The sequence below is a fragment of the Suncus etruscus genome, chromosome 15 (genome assembly GCF_024139225.1).
Source record: "Suncus etruscus isolate mSunEtr1 chromosome 15, mSunEtr1.pri.cur, whole genome shotgun sequence".
Lineage (NCBI taxonomy): Eukaryota > Metazoa > Chordata > Mammalia > Eulipotyphla > Soricidae > Suncus > Suncus etruscus.
The window spans coordinates 82781301-82802427 of NC_064862.1; the positions used below are offsets into that span (position 1 = coordinate 82781301).

General features: G+C 55.0%; 2 protein-coding genes and 1 non-coding gene across 3 annotated transcripts; 2 read left to right on the forward strand and 1 right to left on the reverse strand.

The window, feature by feature from the left end:
* The first annotated feature begins 271 nt into the window (after positions 1-271).
* On the forward strand, positions 272-378 carry LOC126031552 (U6 spliceosomal RNA). Its single transcript, XR_007503385.1, has one exon. It is a non-coding gene; the product is annotated as a U6 spliceosomal RNA (small nuclear RNA).
* A 1146-nt stretch (positions 379-1524) lies between these two features.
* On the reverse strand, positions 1525-11630 carry R3HDM4 (R3H domain containing 4). Its single transcript, XM_049789051.1, has 8 exons — positions 11486-11630; positions 5805-5959; positions 5378-5502; positions 5003-5126; positions 4386-4471; positions 3932-4017; positions 3795-3850; positions 1525-2440 (listed from the first exon to the last, which is right to left on the reverse strand). Exons 1-8 carry the CDS (start codon positions 11566-11568, stop codon positions 2337-2339), a joined length of 819 nt encoding a protein of 272 aa, XP_049645008.1. The 5' UTR covers positions 11569-11630; the 3' UTR covers positions 1525-2336.
* Positions 11631-13966: 2336 nt separating this feature from the next.
* KISS1R (KISS1 receptor) lies at positions 13967-18092 on the forward strand. Its single transcript, XM_049789050.1, has 5 exons — positions 13967-14225; positions 15634-15758; positions 16989-17124; positions 17315-17547; positions 17700-18092. The coding sequence occupies exons 1-5, from the start codon at positions 13967-13969 to the stop codon at positions 18090-18092; spliced, it is 1146 nt and encodes a 381-aa protein (XP_049645007.1).
* Positions 18093-21127: the final 3035 nt, after the last annotated feature.

Sequence of the window (21127 nt, forward strand, 5' to 3'; positions counted from 1 at the left end):
CTGCTTCCGGGAATATTTGCATATGCTAATGAGATGTTTCCCAGCAGCCCCCGCAGTTACCGATCGGATAGAATAATGATCCCCTCTGAATAAATTTTAGTCTAAAAGAGTACTTAACAGTATTGTATACTAGCATGTTTATGATCAACGGCATTATATACCAGCATGTTTTTAAGATAAAGCTGAATTGCTGGCAATAGAGAAACTCACCCTTACTGTAAAGTATTGGTTTCCTTAGCCTATAAATACTGATAGGATTAGACGAGTGTTTGTGCTCGCTTCGGCAGCACATATACTAAAATTGGAACGATACAGAGAAGATTAGCATGGCCCCTGCGCAAGGATGACACGCAAATTCGTGAAGCGTTCCATATTTTGTCCCCTTTTTCCTGCAGCCCAGTAACTCTCGGGCAACGGGTTCAATTCCTGCCGTATCCCGCCCCATGCCTGCGAACCCAGAGCCACACCTGATGTCCCCGGAGCCTGCGGTTCTAGGCCGGACATTCGACAACTTCTTTAGGGCCAGGAGCTCTCTAGCAACAGTGGGGTAACCGGTTGCCTTCCGGGTTTGATCCCGGTTCCCCATAGGGTCCCCTGAGGGTCCCCTGAGCATCCCCGGGTTGATGACCAAAAATAAATAAATAAATAAATAAATAAATAAATAAATAAATAAATAAATAAATAAAACATTTATGGAAACAAAGAACTTGTCTTTTTTTTTTTTTTTTTTTAGATTCTAATTCAAATTAGGAACTTAATAGCTATGCATAAAAAAAAAATCAGGCAGTAAATAGCCCATAATGGTTGAAATAGGTGTGGACAGATCACTTGATCAGGTCCTTATGCTGAGAGAAGAGCCCTCATTCCAGGCCTTCTGCTCAAGGGGACAGAGAGCAAGGAAGGAAGTTGATTTAGCACAAGGCACAATAGCCGCAGCATTAGGGATCCTAGTGTCATGTCCCCTCCCAGGTTACTCCTTAGAGCACTTCCCAAGTGGTAAGGACACAGCAGAAAACCCAGATCCCAAGGGGTACCTTTCCCCCACGACCATCCAAGCACTGGGGTATGGACTCGAATTTGCCTTGCAAGCAGCCAAACTGGGTTAGATCCCCAGCATCCTATAGGATCCCCTGAGTGCAGAGCCAGGAGTAATCCCTGAGCACCACTGGGTGTAGGCCCCCACCCCAAAAAAATGGGTACTCTACTTTGGGGTTCAACTGACCAAGTTTAGTCATTCTGAGAACTCAAGAGAAACAGTGACATAGCACCTTGAGCCAGCACATCCAGCATACAAGGAGACAGTGAGAAACTATGTAACTCAAATCAGTGGCGGGTGCTGGGTCCAGGCCCCCAGGAAGCTCACACAAGTAACTTCTGGTGGTGGTGACACACTTGAGATGTCCAGGGTTGAGTGTTTTATCCTGGGGAGATTCACATTCTGATGCCTTGCAGTCACCCCCAGCCCCTAAGTGTCTACTACACCCCAGCCTGGTACCCCCAAAAGGAATAATCCAGAGTCCAGGACCAGAGCACCAGAAATTTATTTAAAATCTCTTTTCTCGGCGTACACATGTCACACAGGGAGTTTAAGGGGGTTCTCTCCTGCTCCTGAGGGCCAGGCCAGGGGTGACCCAAGTCACCCCCCAACCCAGGGGACAGAGCCAGGAGAACAGGGGTGTCTGAGGGCGGAGGCTTCTGGTTGGAAGTCCCGGAGCCCCAGTTTGAAGGAAGAGGGGAGTCTAGAGCAGGAGGGTTCCCCTAAAGCCCCCCTGGAACACACGATCCGTAAAAGAGGATAAAATGAGAATGATCACACGCGCACATACACACGAGATGCCATTCTTGGGGCACTAGGTAGGGCCCCAAACTGGAAGGGGGAATCAAAAAGGGGCTGGAGCAAAGCACCCCCCAAAAAATCCCCCATATCAGCTGGGGCAAGTTTTTGGTTTTTCTTCCCCAAAGGAAAATTTAAAAATATACAACAAATCACACCAAATTCCTTAAAAGTGATAAAAACCCAGGCTCATTGCCTCCCCCCTAAATAAGCTCAATTGGGGCAAGGAAAATGAATGGAAAAAGGAACTGGGAAGGGACCAGAACTGGGCAGGTCCCCCCACCTGAATACAAGTCCCAGTATGCAAGGGACCAGGTGGGTTTCCCCACCCAAATACAAGTCCCAGTATGGTGGTGGTTATGGGCAGTTGGGAGAGGCTGGGGGGAGACACAGCCACCCCCAAGGGGAGAGAGAGCAGGTGCCAACCACAAATTTAAAATCATGAAGCTCTTGTAAGAGGGGTGGCATTGGGGCTGCAGGGGGGGTGTCCCAGGTGCCGTTATCAGCTGCGCTGCTCCAGGTATGCTGACAGGAGAAGCCCGGGTGGCAAGAAATCCAGATGCCGGTTGCTCACCTTCATCTGCCGCTTGCCCTCCAGATCAGCACCTGAAAGAGGGGACAAGGAGGTCACAGCCAGTCTAGCCTCACCAGCCCTGCGCTCTCTGGATCTGGACCTGGGTCAAGCTCAGGGCAGCCCAAACGCTTCCCCCCCCCCCAAGCTGTTCCTCCAATGGCCATGTTCAGAAGGTCTATCCGAGGTTCATAAAGTCCCATCCATCCCACAAGGCCACATCCCAGGCCAATAAAGTCCCATCTGTCCCATAAGGTCTCACCTAAACAAAGCCCCACCCACCCAAAAGACCCCACCCACAATCATAGCAGGCCACACCCACAAAGTTCCACCCATCCCCAAGACCACGCCCACCCACAAAGCTCCAACTGTCTCGCAAGGACCCACCTACCCAACAAAACCCCACCCATCCCATACAAACCCCATGCACCCCACAAAGCTCCACCTATCCCACAAGGTCCCCCTCAGACCTACACAGACCCCCAAGGTCCCAGGCAACCTCCCTCTCGGGCTGGAGCAATGATGCAGAGCACAGAAGTGTATTCCTGGTGTGAATAAGGCCAAGGGTTTGCTCCCCATTACTGCATGGCCCTCCCACCCAAAGAAAATAAATCTTCCTTTCCATCACCTCTCATTTTAGGGATGGGGGAGCCACACTTGGCAGTGCTCAGAGACCACCTAAACAGGCACAGGGATGGATCCCGGCTTAGCCCAGAGCAAGGTAGCGGGCATTTTAGTCACTATCTGTTCTCTCTGGTCTCCACCACCTCCTTACGCCCCAAGATCCAGGCTAGCCAAGTCAGACCCTACTCTGGGATGTCTCCTCTGCTGGTCTCTGCCTACCCCCCTTCCTCTTAAGGTCCCCTGCACAGTGTACCCGGCCCAGCACTCCCTCCTGTGTCTGTGGAAACAAAGGCAAGTGAGGGGAGCATCTCCCCACGGCCCCCCCAGCTGCAGACCTCATCCTCGATCGCCATGGAAACCTTCCCATGGCAACTCCAGCAGGAAGCGGGGGACAGGCAGGGTGTGGGGACCGCCTGGGGTGCCTGAAGCTAGCGCACACCCCGGGGGAGGAGTGGGGGCAGCAGGAGTCCTGAGACCATCCCCAGCACAGAAGCAGGGAACACAGATTCGGGGTGGGCTCCCCAGAATCCCTGTAATGGGGAGAAAATCTTGGGTTTTCTTCTCTCTCGTTTAAGCTTCCTCCTAACTAGACTGTCACCATGATTGAGGGTATCTGGCACCGGGGTCCAAATATCGGGGTGCATCTGATGTATGAATTCATGTCCGAGGAGAGCCCCTCTCTTCCCCTCAACTTCCTGCCCAGGGTTCAGATCCCATGGGTTCTTGCCTATCATCCATCATGGGGGTCCCGCAGCCACCACTTACTGGCAGAGATAAGGTCCATGTACTGGCACACAGCGTGGAGCAGGAGCCTCTCGAAGCTGTGGAGAAGGGGTCACTGAGCAGTCATCCACCATGAACCCCTGTCCCCCCAGCAAGTGCCTCCATACACATCCCAGTACCTGTTGTCCAGCATAGCTGTGTACACAGCCTGGGGGGACACGGAGAAGAACCGCAGCAGTCGCTCCTCCCATGTTTCCAGAGTGTCCTATAGCAGACATGGTTTCCAGGGACTGGTCAGGCGGGAGAAATCGAACCAGTAGCCCCCACCCAGATCTGGGAGTCTCTAGAGCCTAGCTTGGGGCTCAAATACAGCCCCTAATCTCACTATAGGATTTGCCCTAGACCTCTCCAAAGAGACCGCAGGCTTAACCAAGCCGCAGCTTCCAATGCTGCTGCCTGGTGAACTCCTATTCTTCCTGCAGTGGCCTTGGACATCACCCATGTAAGGAAAAAGTCTCCCATAGCCCTGTTCATGTCCTCTCCAAATAGAGGCCTGAAGATGACAAAACAGCAAATCCCCCCCCCCCCCAAAAAAAAAAAAAACAAACAGCCTGAAGTGGTCCTGGGACTCACCATGGGGATGCGGCTCCGTTTCAGGACAGCACGCAGACGCCTGCTGATGCGCTGGAAGCACTCACGGGGGGTTAAGACTGGATCAACTATGGGGTGGGGGCAGAGGGCAGAGGACACAAGTCATCCACTCAGCCCTGTCCTCTAGAATTAGGGGGCTTTTTATGTTTGTATTTAACCCACAAGCTCAGGGTCACTCCTAGCTCTGCACATAGAAAGTCACTCCTGGCAGTGCTCAAGGAACCATGTGGAATGCCAAGATGGAACCTGGTTCTGGCCCTCCTAGCTCTAGCCCCTGTGTTCTATCTAGCATTGGGCTTCTCCCCAAGAATTCCATTCCCTGCTAGCGGGTTCAGACTACATTTGCATAACCACACCCACTCATCCTCCCACCACTCGGCCACACCCATGCAGAGCCCCTCCCACTTTCAAAGCCACGCCCCCTGACCTAGCTCTGCCATCTCCAGCACGCAGTCACTAGGCCCGCCCCCCAAACTGGCTCTGCCCTATAGCAGCCCAGTCCGCAATCACTAGTCCCACCCCCAGACTTAGCCCGGCCCTATAGCCATCCAGCCCGCAGTCACTAGGCCCACCCCCAACTTCCGGCCCGTCCCACCAACCTCTGGGCCGCTCCTCCCCGCGGCTAGGCCCCCTCCTCCGGGCCTTGCTCTTGGTCTCATCCTCCAGGTAGCGCAGGACTCGCTCCTGCTCCTCCCCGGAGCGGTTCATGAAATCATTCCAGATCTGGGGAGCCAGAAGTGGGGAGGCTGAAGGGGGAGGTACCTCAGGCCTCAGTTTCCCCATCAGGCCAGCACCCAAGGTGGGAACCACTCATGACAGCCTCGGTGCCTGCTGGACTTTTGAGCTGGGTGCTGGGAAGGATGGAGATCAGCCAGGGGTGCTACAAGGTTCTGGGTTGGGAAAGGGGGCTCCGGAGGGGGTGCATCTAGTAAGGACCCCGTGGGCAACCCCAGCTGTCTAGGGAGGGGACCCACCTCCACGTAGTTCTCGTTGTTGCAAGCCTCTGCGAAGATGCCCGGCGCAGCTGGGGGTGTCAGGTCCCCATCATCAGGACCCGGGGTGTCCCCCTCGGCTTCCAGCAAGGTTAAGAGGTACTGGGCTGATGGGAAGACAGATGCAACCTTTAGATTTGGAGGTAAGCAAGAAGGAACCTCCTGGCTTCTCTCTCTAGCTCTGTCCAGCCTCCCAACCTCCATAACCTCAGCAACCTCTTGGCTTGCTAAATCCTACACAGCCCTCAAAACCCTAGATCGCCAATGCCAAGTGCTGATGCCCACTTGTACACACTGCTTGGAAGAGACCTAGTGACACCCCCATCTCCCCTATCCGGGGCCACCCCCCCATCTCCCCTGTCCGGGGCCCACCCCACCCCACCCCACCCCACCCCTTAGCCCCACTCACTGTTCTCCAGTCGCTGGAGGCTCTTTCGCCCTTTGGCTTTGGGTACCAAGTCTGAGTTGCGCACGGCCTGGTTGATGAAATGCCGCTTCCGTCTGGAGGCTGAGAATCTCTTCACCTGGGGGCTGGCCAGGGGGGGCAGGCAGCCAGGGAGGGGCCTGGGGCAGAGTTGGAGAGAGAAACAGCCCTTAGAGGCCAGACCAGCCAGCACCTCCTCTACAGTACTTGGGACCGGCCCCCCCTTTTTTTGGGGGGACGCACAGGGCTGACTCCTGTTTTTGTGCTCAGGGTTGTCTCCTGGCCAGATACAGGACCTATGGGCTTCCGGGGATCGAACCTGGGTCTGCCACATGCAAGTCAAGCGCCTTCCCCACTGTGCTATGGCTCCTCCCTCCAAATAAGTCATTCTTTGTTACCAGGAGTTGGTACCTCTTCCAGAAGCCCAGGAAAGGAGAGGTTTGCCCAAAGACAGCTATGGGACTCCCCTTTGAACCCCAGATTTGAGCCCCAATCAGGGAAGACTGAACTTCTCAGGCACTTACACAACAGCTTACACTGGCTGTGCCCCCTCTCAGAAACTCAAGGCCAGGCCCAGCCCACCTGCTGAGTGCACCCCATGAGCCCCCCATAATGGCCCAGTCCCCCTGAACCACAGAGAGGTCTGAAGAGCAGCCCCACAGAGCTAATCCTAGCATATGGCATTAATGGTAGATAAGGATTAGCCAGACCCAGGGGAGCAATGGCTCTAGCAGCAGAAATGGGGACCAAGTTCTGAGCTGGGAGATCTGACCATCTCCCCCACTATTGGGGAATGCTTGCTGCAAATATGAGGGGGCAGCAGGGAGGGCACCCCAGATCCTGGCCCTTTTCCCTCTGACTGCCCAGCCCTGTCATACCTCCTGGCTATTGTCCAATGGCTAGGCCCCCTCTCTTATTCTTCTTTAGTTTTTGGCTTTTGGATCACACCTGGTGGCTCTCAGGTGTTACTCCTGGCTCTGCACTCAGAAATCCCTCCTGGCTGACTCGGGGAACCATATGGAATGCCAGGAGTTGAACCACAGTCTGTCCTGGGTCGCTGCCTGTAAGGCAAACACCATACAACTGTACTATCTCTCTGGCTCCCCTTTCCTATTTTGGGGGGGTTTCACACCCAGCAGCGCTCAGGGGTTACTCCTGGTTTTATGCCAGAAATCGCTCCTGGCAGGCACAGGGGACCATACGGAATGCCAGGATTCAAACCACCGTCCTTCTGCCTGAAAGGCAAATGCCTTACCTCCATGCTATCTCTCCGGCCCCCTTTCCTATTTTTTTTTTTTTTTTTTTTGGTTTTTGGTTTTTGGGTCACACCCGGCTGTGCTCAGGGGTTACTCCTGGCTGTCTGCTCAGAAATAGCTCCTGGCAGGCACGGGGGACTATATGGGACACCGGGATTCGAACCAACCACCTTTGGTGCTGGATCGGCTGCTTGCAAGGCAAAAGCCGCTGTGCTATCTCTCCGGGCCTCCCTTTCCTATTTTTTGTCTCTGGATTCTGGTCAAAATTCACAGGTGAGGGGCCAGGAAGATAGTTTAGGAGTCAGAGCACAGGCTTTTGCATGCCAGAGTTTCCATGATTCCGTCCCTCTATCACACCCCGAAATGCAGGGTACCCTGAGCACTTCCAGGAGCAAATCAACCCCGGCACAGCCCACTGTGGCGCCACAAAATAATATCCTTTTTTTGGGGGGGCGGGGCCCACACCCTGTGATGCTTAGGGGTTACTCCTGGCTATGTGCTCAGAAATCGCTCCTGGCTTGGGGGACCATATGGGATGCCAGGGATCAAACCCATGTCCGTCCTGAGTCAGCCGTATGCAAGGCAAACGCCTTACTGCTGTGCTATAGCTCTGGTCCCCTCCTCTGCGGGACCCCTTGAGCAAAAAGTAATTGGCAAATGACAGCACCCAGGTCTATGCAACTGACCAGCAACAAGGCATCTCTGAGCATTGTGCACTGTCCCCAACTGCCACCCTGAGTTGAATCCTGAGGCTTGTGGTCAGAGTTCAAGTTCAGTCAAATGGGGAGAGGGGATGTAGTTGTGGGATGGGGTCCTCCCCTGAGACAGAGGGATCGAGAAAAATCCTCTCCATGGTAGTTCCAGCCTCACCTTCTTGATTGCTTCCTGGGACAGGGAGCTCACCCCTTCACCCTTATACTTGATCCTACAGCTTTTTCCTGGTTGGCCCAGATCCCGTAAACAAAACAAAAAAAGGAGCAGATGGGGATGGGGCCAATGAGTGAGCAGCAATCATCCCACACCTCAAGTTCCAGAGTCACCCCAAAACATTAGGTCTGCATCAGCTGGAAGGAGTTCCGAGTTCCGGGTGGCAGCCTGGTGGCAGCTGATAACAGAGGTCACATGGGGGTGGGGGGAAGCTGTTAAGGAAGGGGGGAGGGACCCAAAGACAGGGCCCTTCCCTTTTCACCTAGAGTAGAGGAGGGCTGGGAATTTGAACTTAGTAGAAAGGCTCCCCCAGGACCACCAAGGGAGAACCCCTCAGTTCTGCATCCCCCCAACCCGGCTCCAAGGCACCCTCAAAGCCTAGTTGCTCCAAGTTTCCAGGGAGAGTCACCCCATCCTATCTCTAACGGAAACACAGGAGCTGGTCACCATCTAGACTTCAATGCCAAAAGGAGCACAAAACCAGGAGTCCCTGCAAGCCAAGAACAAGCTCCAAGTGATTCCAGCAGAGAGGACTCTGTTTTTGTGGGGCTGGCGCAATAGTACAGCAGGTGGGACACCTGCCATTCACAAGACCGGCCCAGGCATCCCATAGGGTCTCCTGAGCCCCACCTGAAGGAATTCCTAAGCGCAGAACCAGGAGTAACACCTGAGCATCACTGGGTGTGGTCCAAGACACAAACACACACACAATAAACTTTATCTTTTTGTACTATCTCTCTCCAGCTTTAGGGGCAGAGAGATAGGACAGCCAGCAGGCGGGTGTTTGCCTTGCATACATCTCACCCAGGTTCTGTCCCCAGCACATCACCCATTGAGTCCCCTGTATGCTGCCAGGAATGATGCCTGAGTCAGAGTCAAGACTCAGCCCTGAGTACTGCTGGGTGTGGCCCCAAAAACAAACCAAACCAAAAAAGCAGAAGCAACCCCAGCTCCCCGTTCAGGAAACAGCCTTGAAGGTGGGGTCAGCAGGTCAGGTGGGAATGAAGGTGGGTGTGGATGACCCTGAATCACAGAATCTGGATCCAAACACACTAATGCCAGGGCAGGGCCAGGGAGAGGTCTTGCACGAGACCTAGGAGGCCCCGAGCAGAGCATGACCCCATCACCTTGGCCTTGGGCCCAAGCAAAACCCAAACCCAAACCTCTTTCCTGCCTCACTGTTGGTCCCTCGCCACAGCAGGGACCAAACTGAGCCTCTGAGGCATTGGCAGCCTCTGGTCTTTATTTTTATTTTTTTATTTTTTTATTTTTTGGTTTTTGGGTCATACCCAGCAGCACTCAGAGGCTACTCCTGGCTCTACGCTCAGAAATTGCTCCTGGCAGGCTCGGGGGACCATATGGGATGCCAGGATTCAAACCAATGTCCTTCTGCATGCAAGGCAAACACCTTACCTCCATGCTATCTCTCCAGACCCTGTTCTTTATTATTGAGGGGTTGAGGTTTGGGCCACACTTGGGGGCTTCCTCCTGGCTCTGCATCCAGGGATCACTCCTGGCGGGGCTTGTGGGGCCAGGTTGTACGGGGTGCCAGGGATGGAACTCTGGTAAAGCATGTTTTCATACACAGCGCAATTGCTCAGCTCCCTGCCTCAGGGCCTTTGCACAGCCTGTGGCCCCATTTCCCTCAGCAGCCTGGCTCCTTCAGGCTCTTGTTCTCTGCTTACACTACCCACCTCAGCGGTGCCCCAACATCACCCTACCCTCCCCGAGTCCTATCACCCCATTTTCTTTCTGTTTCTCACCACTCCTGTTGACTCTGGGCTCCCACACAAAGCAGGTGCGGGAAAATCCAGGCCTGTGTCACCCCATCACCTGAATATGGCCTTCACCTCTGTCCACAGTGCTAAAGGCTGCCTGACATATGGGGAAAATAAGGTGCTCACAGTTGCCTCCGCAGACATGGGGAAGTCTCTACCACGAAATTAAGAGTCCCGGGCCATGCCTTTGTGTACCTGCACCCCTGGGGGGACAATACACCTGGTCAGTGATGGGGCACCCCTTAACCCTGAAGTGCAGAGAGGAACCTACTCCAGCAGGAAACCCAGAGGGTTGCAGCAGAAGTGACTCAGGAGGGTGGGGCACAAGGGTGGAGGCACCAGGCACCCCATTTCCCCTGGGGACCCTCCAGGTGGGTAATTGCACCCCTTGGGAGTTTTAGGGCCCTTTAAATGGGTTTCACCTGCCCAGGGATGAAGCCCCAAGGCCTCTTTCTGACCCAGGTGAAGAAAGTGAAGCAAATGGCTGGTTGTTTTGTTTTGTTTTGGTTTGGTTTTTCGTCTGTGTGTGTGGTGATGGCTTTGGAGCCACTCCTGGCAGTGCTCATGGCTGACTCCGGATTCTGTGCTCAGGGATCAGTCCTGGTAGGGTTTGAGGGGGGTTGCTATGGGATGCCAGGAGCCAGCCAGGCACTCTCTCAGAACTCTCTCTCTCCTGTCCTTGAAAGTGAAGACATTAAGAATAAACAAACCCATAATATAAAGACTAAAAGGCTTGAAAAAAAAATCAAGAAAAAAATCAAATACAGGGCTGGAGCGATAGAACAGCGGGGAGGGCTCTGGCCTTTAACCTGGCCGAACCGGGTTCAATCCCCAGCATCCTACAGGGTTCCCGGGACACTGCCAGGAGTGGTCCCTGAGTGCAGAGTCAGGAGTAACCCCTGAGCACTGCTAGAAGTGGACCCCCCAAAACACACACACACACACACACACACACACACACACACACACACACACAAATTCAGAGAGAAGCCCAAATAAAGAAGCTTGTATGATCACCACCCCCTGGCACTCAGAAATCCGGGGTCCAGGGTCTCCTTTAACAGATGGGGAAACTGAGGCAGGAGGGGGTCAAGTCGTGCCAGGTCCCTGCCTGCACAAAAGCAGTCAGAGTCCCAAGGAAGGGGCGCCTCCCACATGGACACCTACCATATGGGGTTCACCCCCAGGGCGCCCTGAACCCCACACGCAAGGGGTGGGTGGAGGTGAAGCGGCCTTTAAGGGGGCACTTTACCCCCAGAAGAACAAAGCGCTCCAGTGCACCAGGAAAGGTTGGGGGGGGGGGGCTCATCTTCCACGGTGGGGAGTTGGTGGCCAGGTGACCCCCCCACACACCCAGTTCAAGGTCTTAGCACTCGTCCGGGTTTCTGGGTGCACACAGACCCAGAACCCCCCCATGGGCAAGGTACAAGGAACTCCCCAAGCCCGGTGTCAGCACTGGGACCCCAAGACTTCAGGGTCTCCAAGTGGGAGCAAACACAGCCGGGGGATGGGTTCCTTCCCCAGCAGCAAACACTTGGGCCTTCCAGCTGAGCACTGTCCGGGGAGCCACGGAAACCCCCACCCCAGCCCACCACCCCGGGGGTCCCCGAGCCAAGGGGGCGGGGCGAGCTTGGGGCTACCCGAGAAGGGGGTGCAAAGCAGGGGTCCCCCCCCCACCGGGCGCGTCCCGCCCGCCCGCGCTCACAGCGTCCGCCGCCCTCCGGGGGCGCCCCCCGCAGCTGGTGCCGCCTCCTGCGAGCCGCCCTCCTGGGTCTCCAGCGCGACCATGGCCCGGACGCCGCCGTAGTGGCCGCAGCCGCCGCCGCCCGGCAGGGCCTTGTCGGCCGGGAAGGAAGTGACGGGGCGCCCGGGGGTGGGGCGGGGCGGAGCCTGCGGGGCGCGTGCGGGCCGACACCTCCCTCCCCGCCCCTCGCCGTGGACGGGCGGGGAAACTGAGGCTGGCCCAGTTGGGGAGTGAGCAGCCGGGTGGCCGGGTGGGGGGCGATCGCCGTGTCCTGGGGGTCGGGGCTCGGGGAAATACTGAGGCCCGGCATGAGGAAGGGCCTCCCCATTGTCACTGGGCAGCCAGGACACAAGGGGGAAACTGAGGCTGCACTCAGCCAGCTCTGTAGGGTTTTGGGGGGGTGGATTTTGGTTTGGGGCCACAGCCGGTACTCCTGGTTCTGTGCTCAGGCCAAGGAGCTGATGGGCTCAGGGGGCCCTGTGGGGTGCTATACTAGGGCTCCGCCCCCCACCAGGCCAGGATTTTGTTCTGTTTTGGGGTGTGGTTTTGAGCACTGCTGCGTGTGGCCCAAAGAGTAAAAGCCCCAAATAAATGAATAAGTAAATAAGAAATCCTGGGCCACAGAGATAGAACAGCAGGGAGAGCGCTCGCCCTGCACACAGATAGCCGGGGTTCCACCTTCCGTGTCCTGTATGGTCCCCCGAGCCTTGTCTTCACTGGATGTGATCCAGAAATCTAAGGGGGAAAATGTGGCTCAAAGCATTTTATTCCAAATCCAAGCAGAGTTGGAATGTTTGAAGACTAATTGGCCCCCACCCTCACCCTGGGGACTCCTCCAGCACAGCTGTGAAGCGTCCTTGTCCCCAGAGTCCGGGGACCAAGAGAACATTCAGGCTTCTACGGGCTGCACCTGTCTGCAGCCTCTCTAAAGTGAAGGACAGGGCCAGAGGATGGAACACTGGGGAAGGTGTTTTGGCCTTGCATGCAACTGACCCGGGTTCAATCCCTGGCATCCCATAGGGTTCCCTGATCAAATCCAAGAGTGACCCTTGATTACAGAGCCAGGAGTAAACCCTGAACATCACTGGTGTGGCCCCCAAATAAAATAAATAAATAAAATAGGGCCCGGAGAGATAGCACAACGGCGTTTGTCTTGCAAGCAGCCGATCCAGGACCAAAGGTGGTTGGTTCGAATCCCAGTGTCCCATATGGTCCCCCGTGCCTGCCAGGAGCTATTTCTGAGCAGACAGCCAGGAGTAACCCCTGAGCACCGCCGGGTGTGGCCCAAAAACCAAAAAAAAAAAGCAAAAATAAATCAAAGTGGAGGTCTTTGTATTTATTCTTGGACCACATACTGAGGTGCTCAGGTTCTGTGTTCAGGCAGGCAGCACTCCTGGTAGGGCTTATGGTGACCCTGTGGGGTCCCTCTGTCTTATCTCTCTGGCCACAATTGTTTTGATTTTTGGAGGGCCACATCTGGCAATATTCAGGGCTTGCACCTGGGTCTATACTCAGATATCATTCCTGGTGGTCCCAGTCAGGGGACTTGGTGGGGTGCTGGAGCTTGAACTCGGGTTGACAAGTGCCCTCCCTGCTGTACTATCTGTCCTGCCCAACTTGCTTATATTCAGGTAAACTTCTGTTTGGAGATAGAACCTGGACTCTGGTCCAGGTAATAACACAGAAGGGAGAGCCTTTGCCTTGCACACAGCTGACCCAGTTCGATCTCCAACATCCCATATGCCCCCCTGCCAGGAGCAACCCCTAGCACCGCTGGGTGTGGGCCCCCCCCCCAAAAAAAACTGGATTCCTTGTGCTCAGCCTTTTGATCCTCCCTCTCTCCTGCCAAGGTCACAGTGTCTCCCAAGCCCTTCCCTCTGTCCCTTTGTTTTTGTCCCTGGCTGGCCTTGCTAGGCACACACCCTACCTCCTGAAGACTCAAGTGCCTGGTGTTTGTTTACATTTTTGGCCACACCCGGAGGTTCCCAAGACTCTAACTCCTAGAGGGACATGGGATCCTCAGGAAGGGACCTGGGGCAGCCACCTGAAAGACAAGCACCTCCCCGCTGTCCTACCACTCTGGCCCTGGTCTATGTCACTCCACTGAGTTCCTGTCAGCGCCCACCAGTGTCTTTTTTTCTTCCAGGCCACCTGCCCTTCCCCTGCTGCCTCAAGCACCTGCTCACTGCAGCCCCCACCGCTGGCCACCCAGGGGGACAGGACTGCAAAGTGGTTCTGGAGGTGTCCAGAGTGGATAAAGTCTCAGTAAAAGCGCAGCAGGAGCACAACTGGGGGGAACATGGGGGTATAAAGACAACAGCAGCTGCAGCTCCTCCTCCAGCAGAGGAGCCACAGCCCAGAGACTAGACTAGGAAGTCCTGGTGCATCAAGGGGTGCATACACGCTCCCCCCTCCAGGCTGCACAGAGCAGGACGAGGGCCCATGGCAAATCTGGAGGGCAGCCAGGAGGAAGAGAACCTTGATGTCATGAGCACATCTGGGATAAATGAGTCTGAAACCTGGAGGGTGCTCACCAATGCCTCAGCTAGCCCGGCCTCCACACCACCAAGGTCCGTGGATGCCTGGATGGTACCTCTGTTCTTCGCTGTCCTCATGCTGCTGGGTTTGATGGGGAATTCGCTGGTCATTTTGGTCATTTGCCGCCATAAGCAGATGCGCACAGTCACCAACTTCTACATCGGTGAGCACGGGAAAGGGGGTTCCGCTGACACAGCTGGGCTCTCACTGATGGCAGAGAGGTCAGGGGCATGCTTCGAAGCGGTGCTTTGGGCCACATCTCCTTAGGGGTCCATATCTTCGGGGCTTCCTTAGGTTGCAGTTTGCAAACTCTGGCGTTGAAGGATGGGAGGAAGGAGAAAAGGGGTTCAGGAGGAAGAAGGGGAGCAGCTCCAGGAGGGTCTGCACCCCATCCACTAGGAAGGCATCTGAGGGACTGATGGCCGATGGCAAAGTGGAATGGGGTGGACGCTTGTTTTGTACATGACTGACCTGGGTACGATCCCCAACTCCCCAACATCCTATATGGTCCCCCAGCACTGCCAGGAATGATTTCTTTTTTTGTTTGTTTGTTTTTTGGGTCACACCAAACCGCGCTCAGAAATTGCTCCTGGCAGGCTCGGGGGACCACATGGGATGGCGGGATTCGTATCACCATCCTTCTGCATGCAAGACAAATGCCCTGTCTCCATTCTATCTTTCCGGCCCCGGGGGGGGGGTGATTTCTGAGTGCAAAGCCAAGAGTTACCCCTGAACATCCCTGGTATGCCCTCCCACCCAAAATAAAAAGGAATGATCTACTTGGTTTGAAGGCCCTAGTTTGAGAGCTTTGCTCCAAAGAATCAGTTCCCACATCTGCAGATGGGGGTGTCCCACCAACACCATTCAGTGACCATCATGATTATTGTTGTTGTTATGTTATTAATATTATTATCTTGGTGTTTGGGCCACACCCAGTGATGCTCAGGGCTTACTCCTGGCTCTATACTCAGGGATCAGACCTCCTGGCAGTGCTTGTAGGAATCTATGGGGTGCCGCATATAGAATTCGCACATAAATCTGGGTCGAACCTGTGCAAGAGCAGCTCCTGAACTGCTGTCCTATCACTCCAAGCCAGCGGCCTTTATCTTGGGGTGGTGGATGGGCCCAAATGGGAAAAATGAAGCTCAAAGGGGCAAGGCCCCAGAACATTAGCACAGCGTAGGTCGTTTGCCTTGCACAGACCCAGGACCAACCTCCGTTTGATTCCCAGCATCCCATATGATTCCCCAAGCCAGGAACGATTTCTGAGCGCATAGCCAGGAGTAACCCCTGAGCGTCACCGAGTGTGGACCTCCCCCCAAAAAAAATATCAAAGGGGCAAGTCCAGCTGGCCGAGTTATGATACCCACGAGAGGAATGTTGGAAATGCAAAAGGAGAATCTGCAGGAACCCCAGCTTTCCTGTGCCGCAGTGTGTGTGTGTGGAGGGGGGACCCCCTCTGGACCAGTCAGTCTCACTGATCATGCAAGCAAAGGCAGGGCTCAAGGTCTGGAAAGGGCACTAAGGTCCCTGAGATCCCTGACCCCGGCGCCCATGCCTCATGAACGCAGCCAACCTAGCGGTCACCGACGTCACGTTCCTTCTCTGCTGCGTCCCCTTCACGGCGGTGCTGTACCCGCTTCCCGCCTGGGTGCTGGGCGACTTCATGTGCAAATTCATCAACTACATTCAGCAGGTGCGTGGGCGGGACCTGGACTGGGGCAGAGCCTGGGATTGGTGGGGCTGGTCTGGGGAGGGGCGGGGTCTGGTTGATATGGGTGGGCCTGGGTTGTTAGGGGCGGGACCTGCTTGGTAGGGGCAGGTCGTTCTGGGGGCGGAGTCTGGATTGGCGGGGCGGGGTCTGGATGGGTATGAGGCAGGTCTGGGTGAGGGGCGTGGTATTTTATGGGCGGGGCCAGTTTGGTAGGGGCGGGGCCTTCAGGGAAAGGGGCGGTGCCAAGAGCGAGTTAATCAGGGGCCTGCCGAAGACTGAGCCCTAGTGGGCAGGACTGAGTGGAAATGGGGTTTGTGAATGTCTGTGGATGGGGTCTGGAGTGTAGCAAGGAGAGTTTTGGGGTGTAGTGTGAGAGGAGCATAGGTGACGTGCTTTGGGATTCCTGGAGTGGATATTAGCACATTGTGGGCGTGGTCTTGTTATGGGCGGGACCAGGGGAGCTAGGATCAAAAGTTATGGGCAGGTTTGAAGGCTGGAAACCAGGGCCGGGTCTGAACTCAGGGCGGGTATAGTGGACCCTGGACCGGGTGTGGCCAGAACCCGGCCTTGATGCCCAGCCAGACTAGAGAAGAATAGAGTCTGCGCAAAAGATTAATGTGGGGTTGGGCTGGCATGGTCTGTTGTGACAAAGGCCGGGCTCTGGCTCGGTGGAGTCCCTGGGTAAAGACTGTGGGTCATGCAGACTAGTAGAACAGGCCGAGTGCAGGATACAGAGGTCACAGGGATAGTACAGTGGGGTGTGCGCTTGCCTTGCACATGGCCAACCTGGGTTCAATCCCCAGAGATCCATATGATCCCTTGAACCCCACTGGGAGTGATTCCTAAGTGTAGAGCCAGAAATCAGCCCAGCACCTCTGGGTGTGACACCCCTCAATTAAATGGGGGCCTACAAAATGAAAATTTGGTAAAGTGGTTACAGGGAGAGAGGTTAGAATCCTGGGGTTTCTTGTCCACCATAATCTGGGGTCCTGGATGGTTCTTTGCTTTTCCATGGGCCCCGCAGTCCCCCTAAGCATTTTGGGGTTCTGCTATTGCCTTCTTCTGCCCCTTCATCTTTCCACCCTGTAAGACCTTCTGGTTTGTATATGTGCTGTTAAAGTGAGCACAGGAGACCCTCCAGGTTTGGGCACATAGGGGCCACCCTCAGGGTGGACACAGTCAGGCCAACAGGGAGCCCCATGCCCCTCCCAGGTCTCCGTGCAGGCTACATGCGCCACCCTGACGGCCATGAGCGTGGACCGCTGGTACGTGACCATCTTCCCCCTGCGGGCCCTGCACCGCCGCACGCCCCGTTTGGCTCTATCCATCAGCCTCTGCATCTGGGCCGGTGAGTGGTGCCGCAAGATTGGGGAGGAGGGTGTGCATCCTTCCCTGGGCGCATGAGGACACCTAAATGCTCCCGCGGTCATGCATCTGGGAAATGGGCCCTCGCCATGCACACAGTTCAGAACCCCGCAGCTCTGCACCCCTGGACTTCAGAGGCAACTTGTCAGTGAGCTCGGCCTGTCTGTGCACAGGCTCGGCGGCCCTGTCCGCGCCGGTGCTCGGCCTGCACCGCGTGTCTCCGGGCCCACGCACCTACTGCAACGAGGTCTTCCCCAGTCGCGCTCTGGAGCGGGCCTTTGCCATCTACAACCTGCTGGCGCTTTATCTACTGCCGCTGTCCGCCTCCTGCGTCTGCTACGGGGCCATGCTGCGCCACCTGGGGCGCGCCGCTGTGCGCCCGGAGTCTGGAGACAGCGCCTTGCAGGTGCGCCCTGGTGAGGTGGGGCGCACAGGGGATGGATTCGGACATGGGACATGTGGGTCGGGAGAGGTCGGCGCAGGGCTGGGATCAGAAGGGAATGGTCACCTCTAGCTCTGATCAAACTCTGCTGTCCCCCCACATTTTCCAACCCTCAGGGGCAGCTCCTGGCCGAGCGTGCCAGTGCGGTGCGCGCCAAGGTCTCCAGGCTGGTGGCGGCCGTGGTGCTGCTCTTTGCCGTCTGCTGGGGCCCGATCCAGCTGTTCCTGATGCTGCAGGCGCTGGGCCCGGCGGGCTCCTGGCACCCGCGCAGCTATGCGGCCTATGCCCTCAAGACCTGGGCGCATTGCATGTCCTACAGCAACTCGGCGCTCAACCCACTGCTCTACGCCTTCCTGGGTGGCAACTTCCGTCGGGCCCTGCGACGAGTCTGCCCCTGCGCTCCCCGTCGTCGCCGGCGCCCCTCGGACGCCCCAGAGTTGCACCGCCTGGCCGCCCGCCCAGCGCTTTCTTCTGGAGCCCGCACTGTGTGTGCCCAGGGAAGTGGCTGATCCTCTCTGAGCCCGCTCCAAGGAAGAAGGAAAGCATACTAAGCTTTCTAGAATAAGTCCTCTCTCTCTGGCTTCTGCCTATGGTGTCTTTAGCTCTGTCCCAGATCCTCCTGTCCTTTTCCTGTGCTCTCCTCCTTCTTCCAGGGTGGTTTCTGCCCTTCCTTGATACTGGGTTCTGGCTCTTTCTGGAATGTTCCAGAAGGCACTAGCGATGGTAGTGGTTTGCAGCCTGGCGGTGGATTGCTAGATTCCTCCTTTTTTTATTTTTTTTCCCAACTATGAAAATGTGACCTTAGGGTTGGTCCACTCTGGAGAAGTCCACGTAGGCCCTTGAACTGTATTCCCCTCTCTTTCTAGCCACTCGCTTCTTTCTAAGTGAATTCTAATCAATAAAAATAATCTTGCTTCATCCAAACATCACACTAAAATAAAACAGCTATCTAGCTTCACACACACACACACACACACACACACACACACACACACACACACACGCAGAAGTGATAGTTCAGTGGTGAGACGTTTGCCTTGCATGTTGCCAACTAGGGATGAACCTGAGTTCTATCCCCACATCCCATATGGTCCTCCTAGCCTGCCAAGAGCAATTTCTGAGCTCAGAGCCAGGAGTAACCCCTGAGGGAAGCCAGGTGTGGCCCAAAAAACAAACAGAGAAAACAAATAATAATAAAGGGCTGGAGAGATAATACAGCAATTAGGGCCTTTGCCTTGTAATCAGCCAACCACCAATTAATTGTTGATGGCCTCCCATTGGGTCCCCTGAGCACTGCCAGGAGTGATCCCTGAGCTCAGAGCCAGGAGGAAGGCCTGAGCACTGTTGAGCATGACCCAAATTTTTTTAAAACGAGGGTAATAATAATATGGGCCAGAGCCGGAGTGATAGCACAGTGGTAGAGGTAGGGCATTTGCCTTGCCTGCAGCCAACCTGGGACAAACCCAGGTTTGATCCCTGAATTCCAATATGGTCCCCCGAGCCTGCCAAGAGCGAGTTCTGAGAGCAGAGCCAGAAATAACCCTGACGGGGGGGGGGGGGGAAGAAATAACCCTGACACTGCCTGGTGTGGCTCAAAAACAAACAAACAAAAATAATATGGGCCAGTATGTAGCACAAGATATGTAGTACACACAGTACAGCGAAGAGGGCATTGGCTTTGTGTATGGCTGACATGGGTTCACACAATGAATGTTCACCCAAGCCCACCAGGAATAATTCCTGAGCACAGACCCAAGAGTCAGCCCTGAGTACCACTTGGTGTGCCCCCAAAACAAACCAACAAAATGTGATCACAATGACTGTTTTCACCTGGAGGGACAGGGCTTCCTCTGGCCAAGAGTGGGTCCTAACCCCCTCTGTGGACAAATGAATAAATATAGTCAGTCTTGAGGGCTACAGAAGCCACCCTGAAGCCCTAAGAGAGACACTCGAAGGAACTGTTTTGTCCTCATGCTGTGGCGTGAGTGGGCTCTGCAGTTAAGGGGATATGAATGAACCCCTTTAAACACAGGCAAGTGGGGCCGGAGTGATAGCACAGTAGTAGGGCATTTGCCTTACATGCAGCTGATCTGGGACAAACCCAGGTTCAATCCCCGGCATCCCATATGGTCCCACAAGCCTGCCAGGAACAATTTTTTTTGTTTGTTTTTGGTTTTTGGGTCACACCCAGCAGCGTTCAGGGGTTACTCCTGGCTCGACGCTCAGAAATCACTCCTGGCAGACTCAGGGGACCATATTGAATGCCGGGATTCGAACCACCATCTTTCTGCATGCAAGGCAAACGCTTTACCTCCATGCTATCTCTCCAGCCCCAGGAGCAATTTCTGAGCACAGAGCCAGGAGTAACCCCTGAGCACCTCTGGGTGTAGCCCCAAAACAAAACAAAAATAAATAAATAAACAAATATGGCCAAGTCTGGGGTTCAGGTGTCTCGAAGAGCCTTCAGCTCCTTCTCCAGATCCTCTTCACCCCTTCATTTTCTCCTCCTCCCTTCTTTCCTTCTTTCCTTCCTTCCATCCTTCCTCCCTTCCTGTTTGTGAGCATTGCTGAATGCTCAGGAGTTACTCTGCACCCAGGAATCACTCCTGGCCATACTAAGAACAGTATATTGGATGCTGAGGATTGCACCCGGGGTGACAATGTGCAAAGTGAGCACTTTACCTGCTGTACTACCTCCCCAGCTCCTCCCCATGGTTTTTTGGGCTCCCTCCCAGCATGAAGCTCAACCTTACTCCTTGCCAGAAGCTTCTAAGGAGACATGGTGTTAGATATTATAGTACAGCACTTCTTTTGCTCCTTTCAATAGTTTTTTGTTTTGTTTTGTTTTTAGTCCACACCAGATGGCACTCAGGGATTACTCCTGGCTCTGCGTTCAGAAATCATTCCTGGCAGGCTTTGGGACCATATGGGATGCTGGGAATCAGACCTGGGTTGGCCATGTGCAAGTCAAACACCCTCCCTGCTGTACTATCGCTCCAGCCTCTCCTTTCAATGTGTAGAAAGTTTTAGGTTCTGGAAAGAGGGTAAGGGCTTGGGGAGTGGGGCTGCATGCTCCTGCCCTGGGAGAGGGTTTCAGGGTCCTCCCCAGCTGCCCTACAGGCCTCAGACTGAATTCACTGAACACCCACTGTTGACTCCCATGGTCCTCTGGAATACTAAGAGCTAAGAATTCGGGGCTGGAGAGATAGCATGGAGGTAAGGCGTTTGCCTTTCATGCAGAAGGTCATCGGTTCGAATCCCGGCGTCCCATATGGTCCCCCGTGCCTGCCAGCAGCAATTTCTGAGCATGGAGCCAGAAGTAAACCCTGAGCACTGCCGGGTGTGACCCAAAAACCACAAAAAAAAAAAAAAAAAAAAAAAAAAAAGAGCTAAGAATGCTAAAGCGATACCACAACGGGTGGGTGGGTAGGCATTGATTTTGCACACAACGACCCTGGTTCGATCCCGGGCATCCCATATGGTCCCCTAAGTGCTGGCAGGAGTGATTCTTGTTTTTGTTTGTTTGGTTTGGTTTTTTTTTTGG

Coding starts and splice junctions, on each gene's coding strand:
- R3HDM4 (XM_049789051.1), bottom strand. CDS start 11,568: ATGGTCGCGCTGGAGACCCAGGAGGGCGGCTCGCAGGAGGCGGCACCA. Junction 5,127..5,377: donor ACAACGAGAACTACGTGGAG/GTGGGTCCCCTC, acceptor CTGGCTCCCCAG/ATCTGGAATGATTTCATGAA. Junction 3,851..3,931: donor ACAGCTATGCTGGACAACAG/GTACTGGGATGT, acceptor CCTTCTCCACAG/CTTCGAGAGGCTCCTGCTCC.
- KISS1R (XM_049789050.1), top strand. CDS start 13,967: ATGGCAAATCTGGAGGGCAGCCAGGAGGAAGAGAACCTTGATGTCATG. Junction 14,226..15,633: donor AGTCACCAACTTCTACATCG/GTGAGCACGGGA, acceptor TCATGAACGCAG/CCAACCTAGCGGTCACCGAC. Junction 15,759..16,988: donor TCATCAACTACATTCAGCAG/GTGCGTGGGCGG, acceptor TGCCCCTCCCAG/GTCTCCGTGCAGGCTACATG.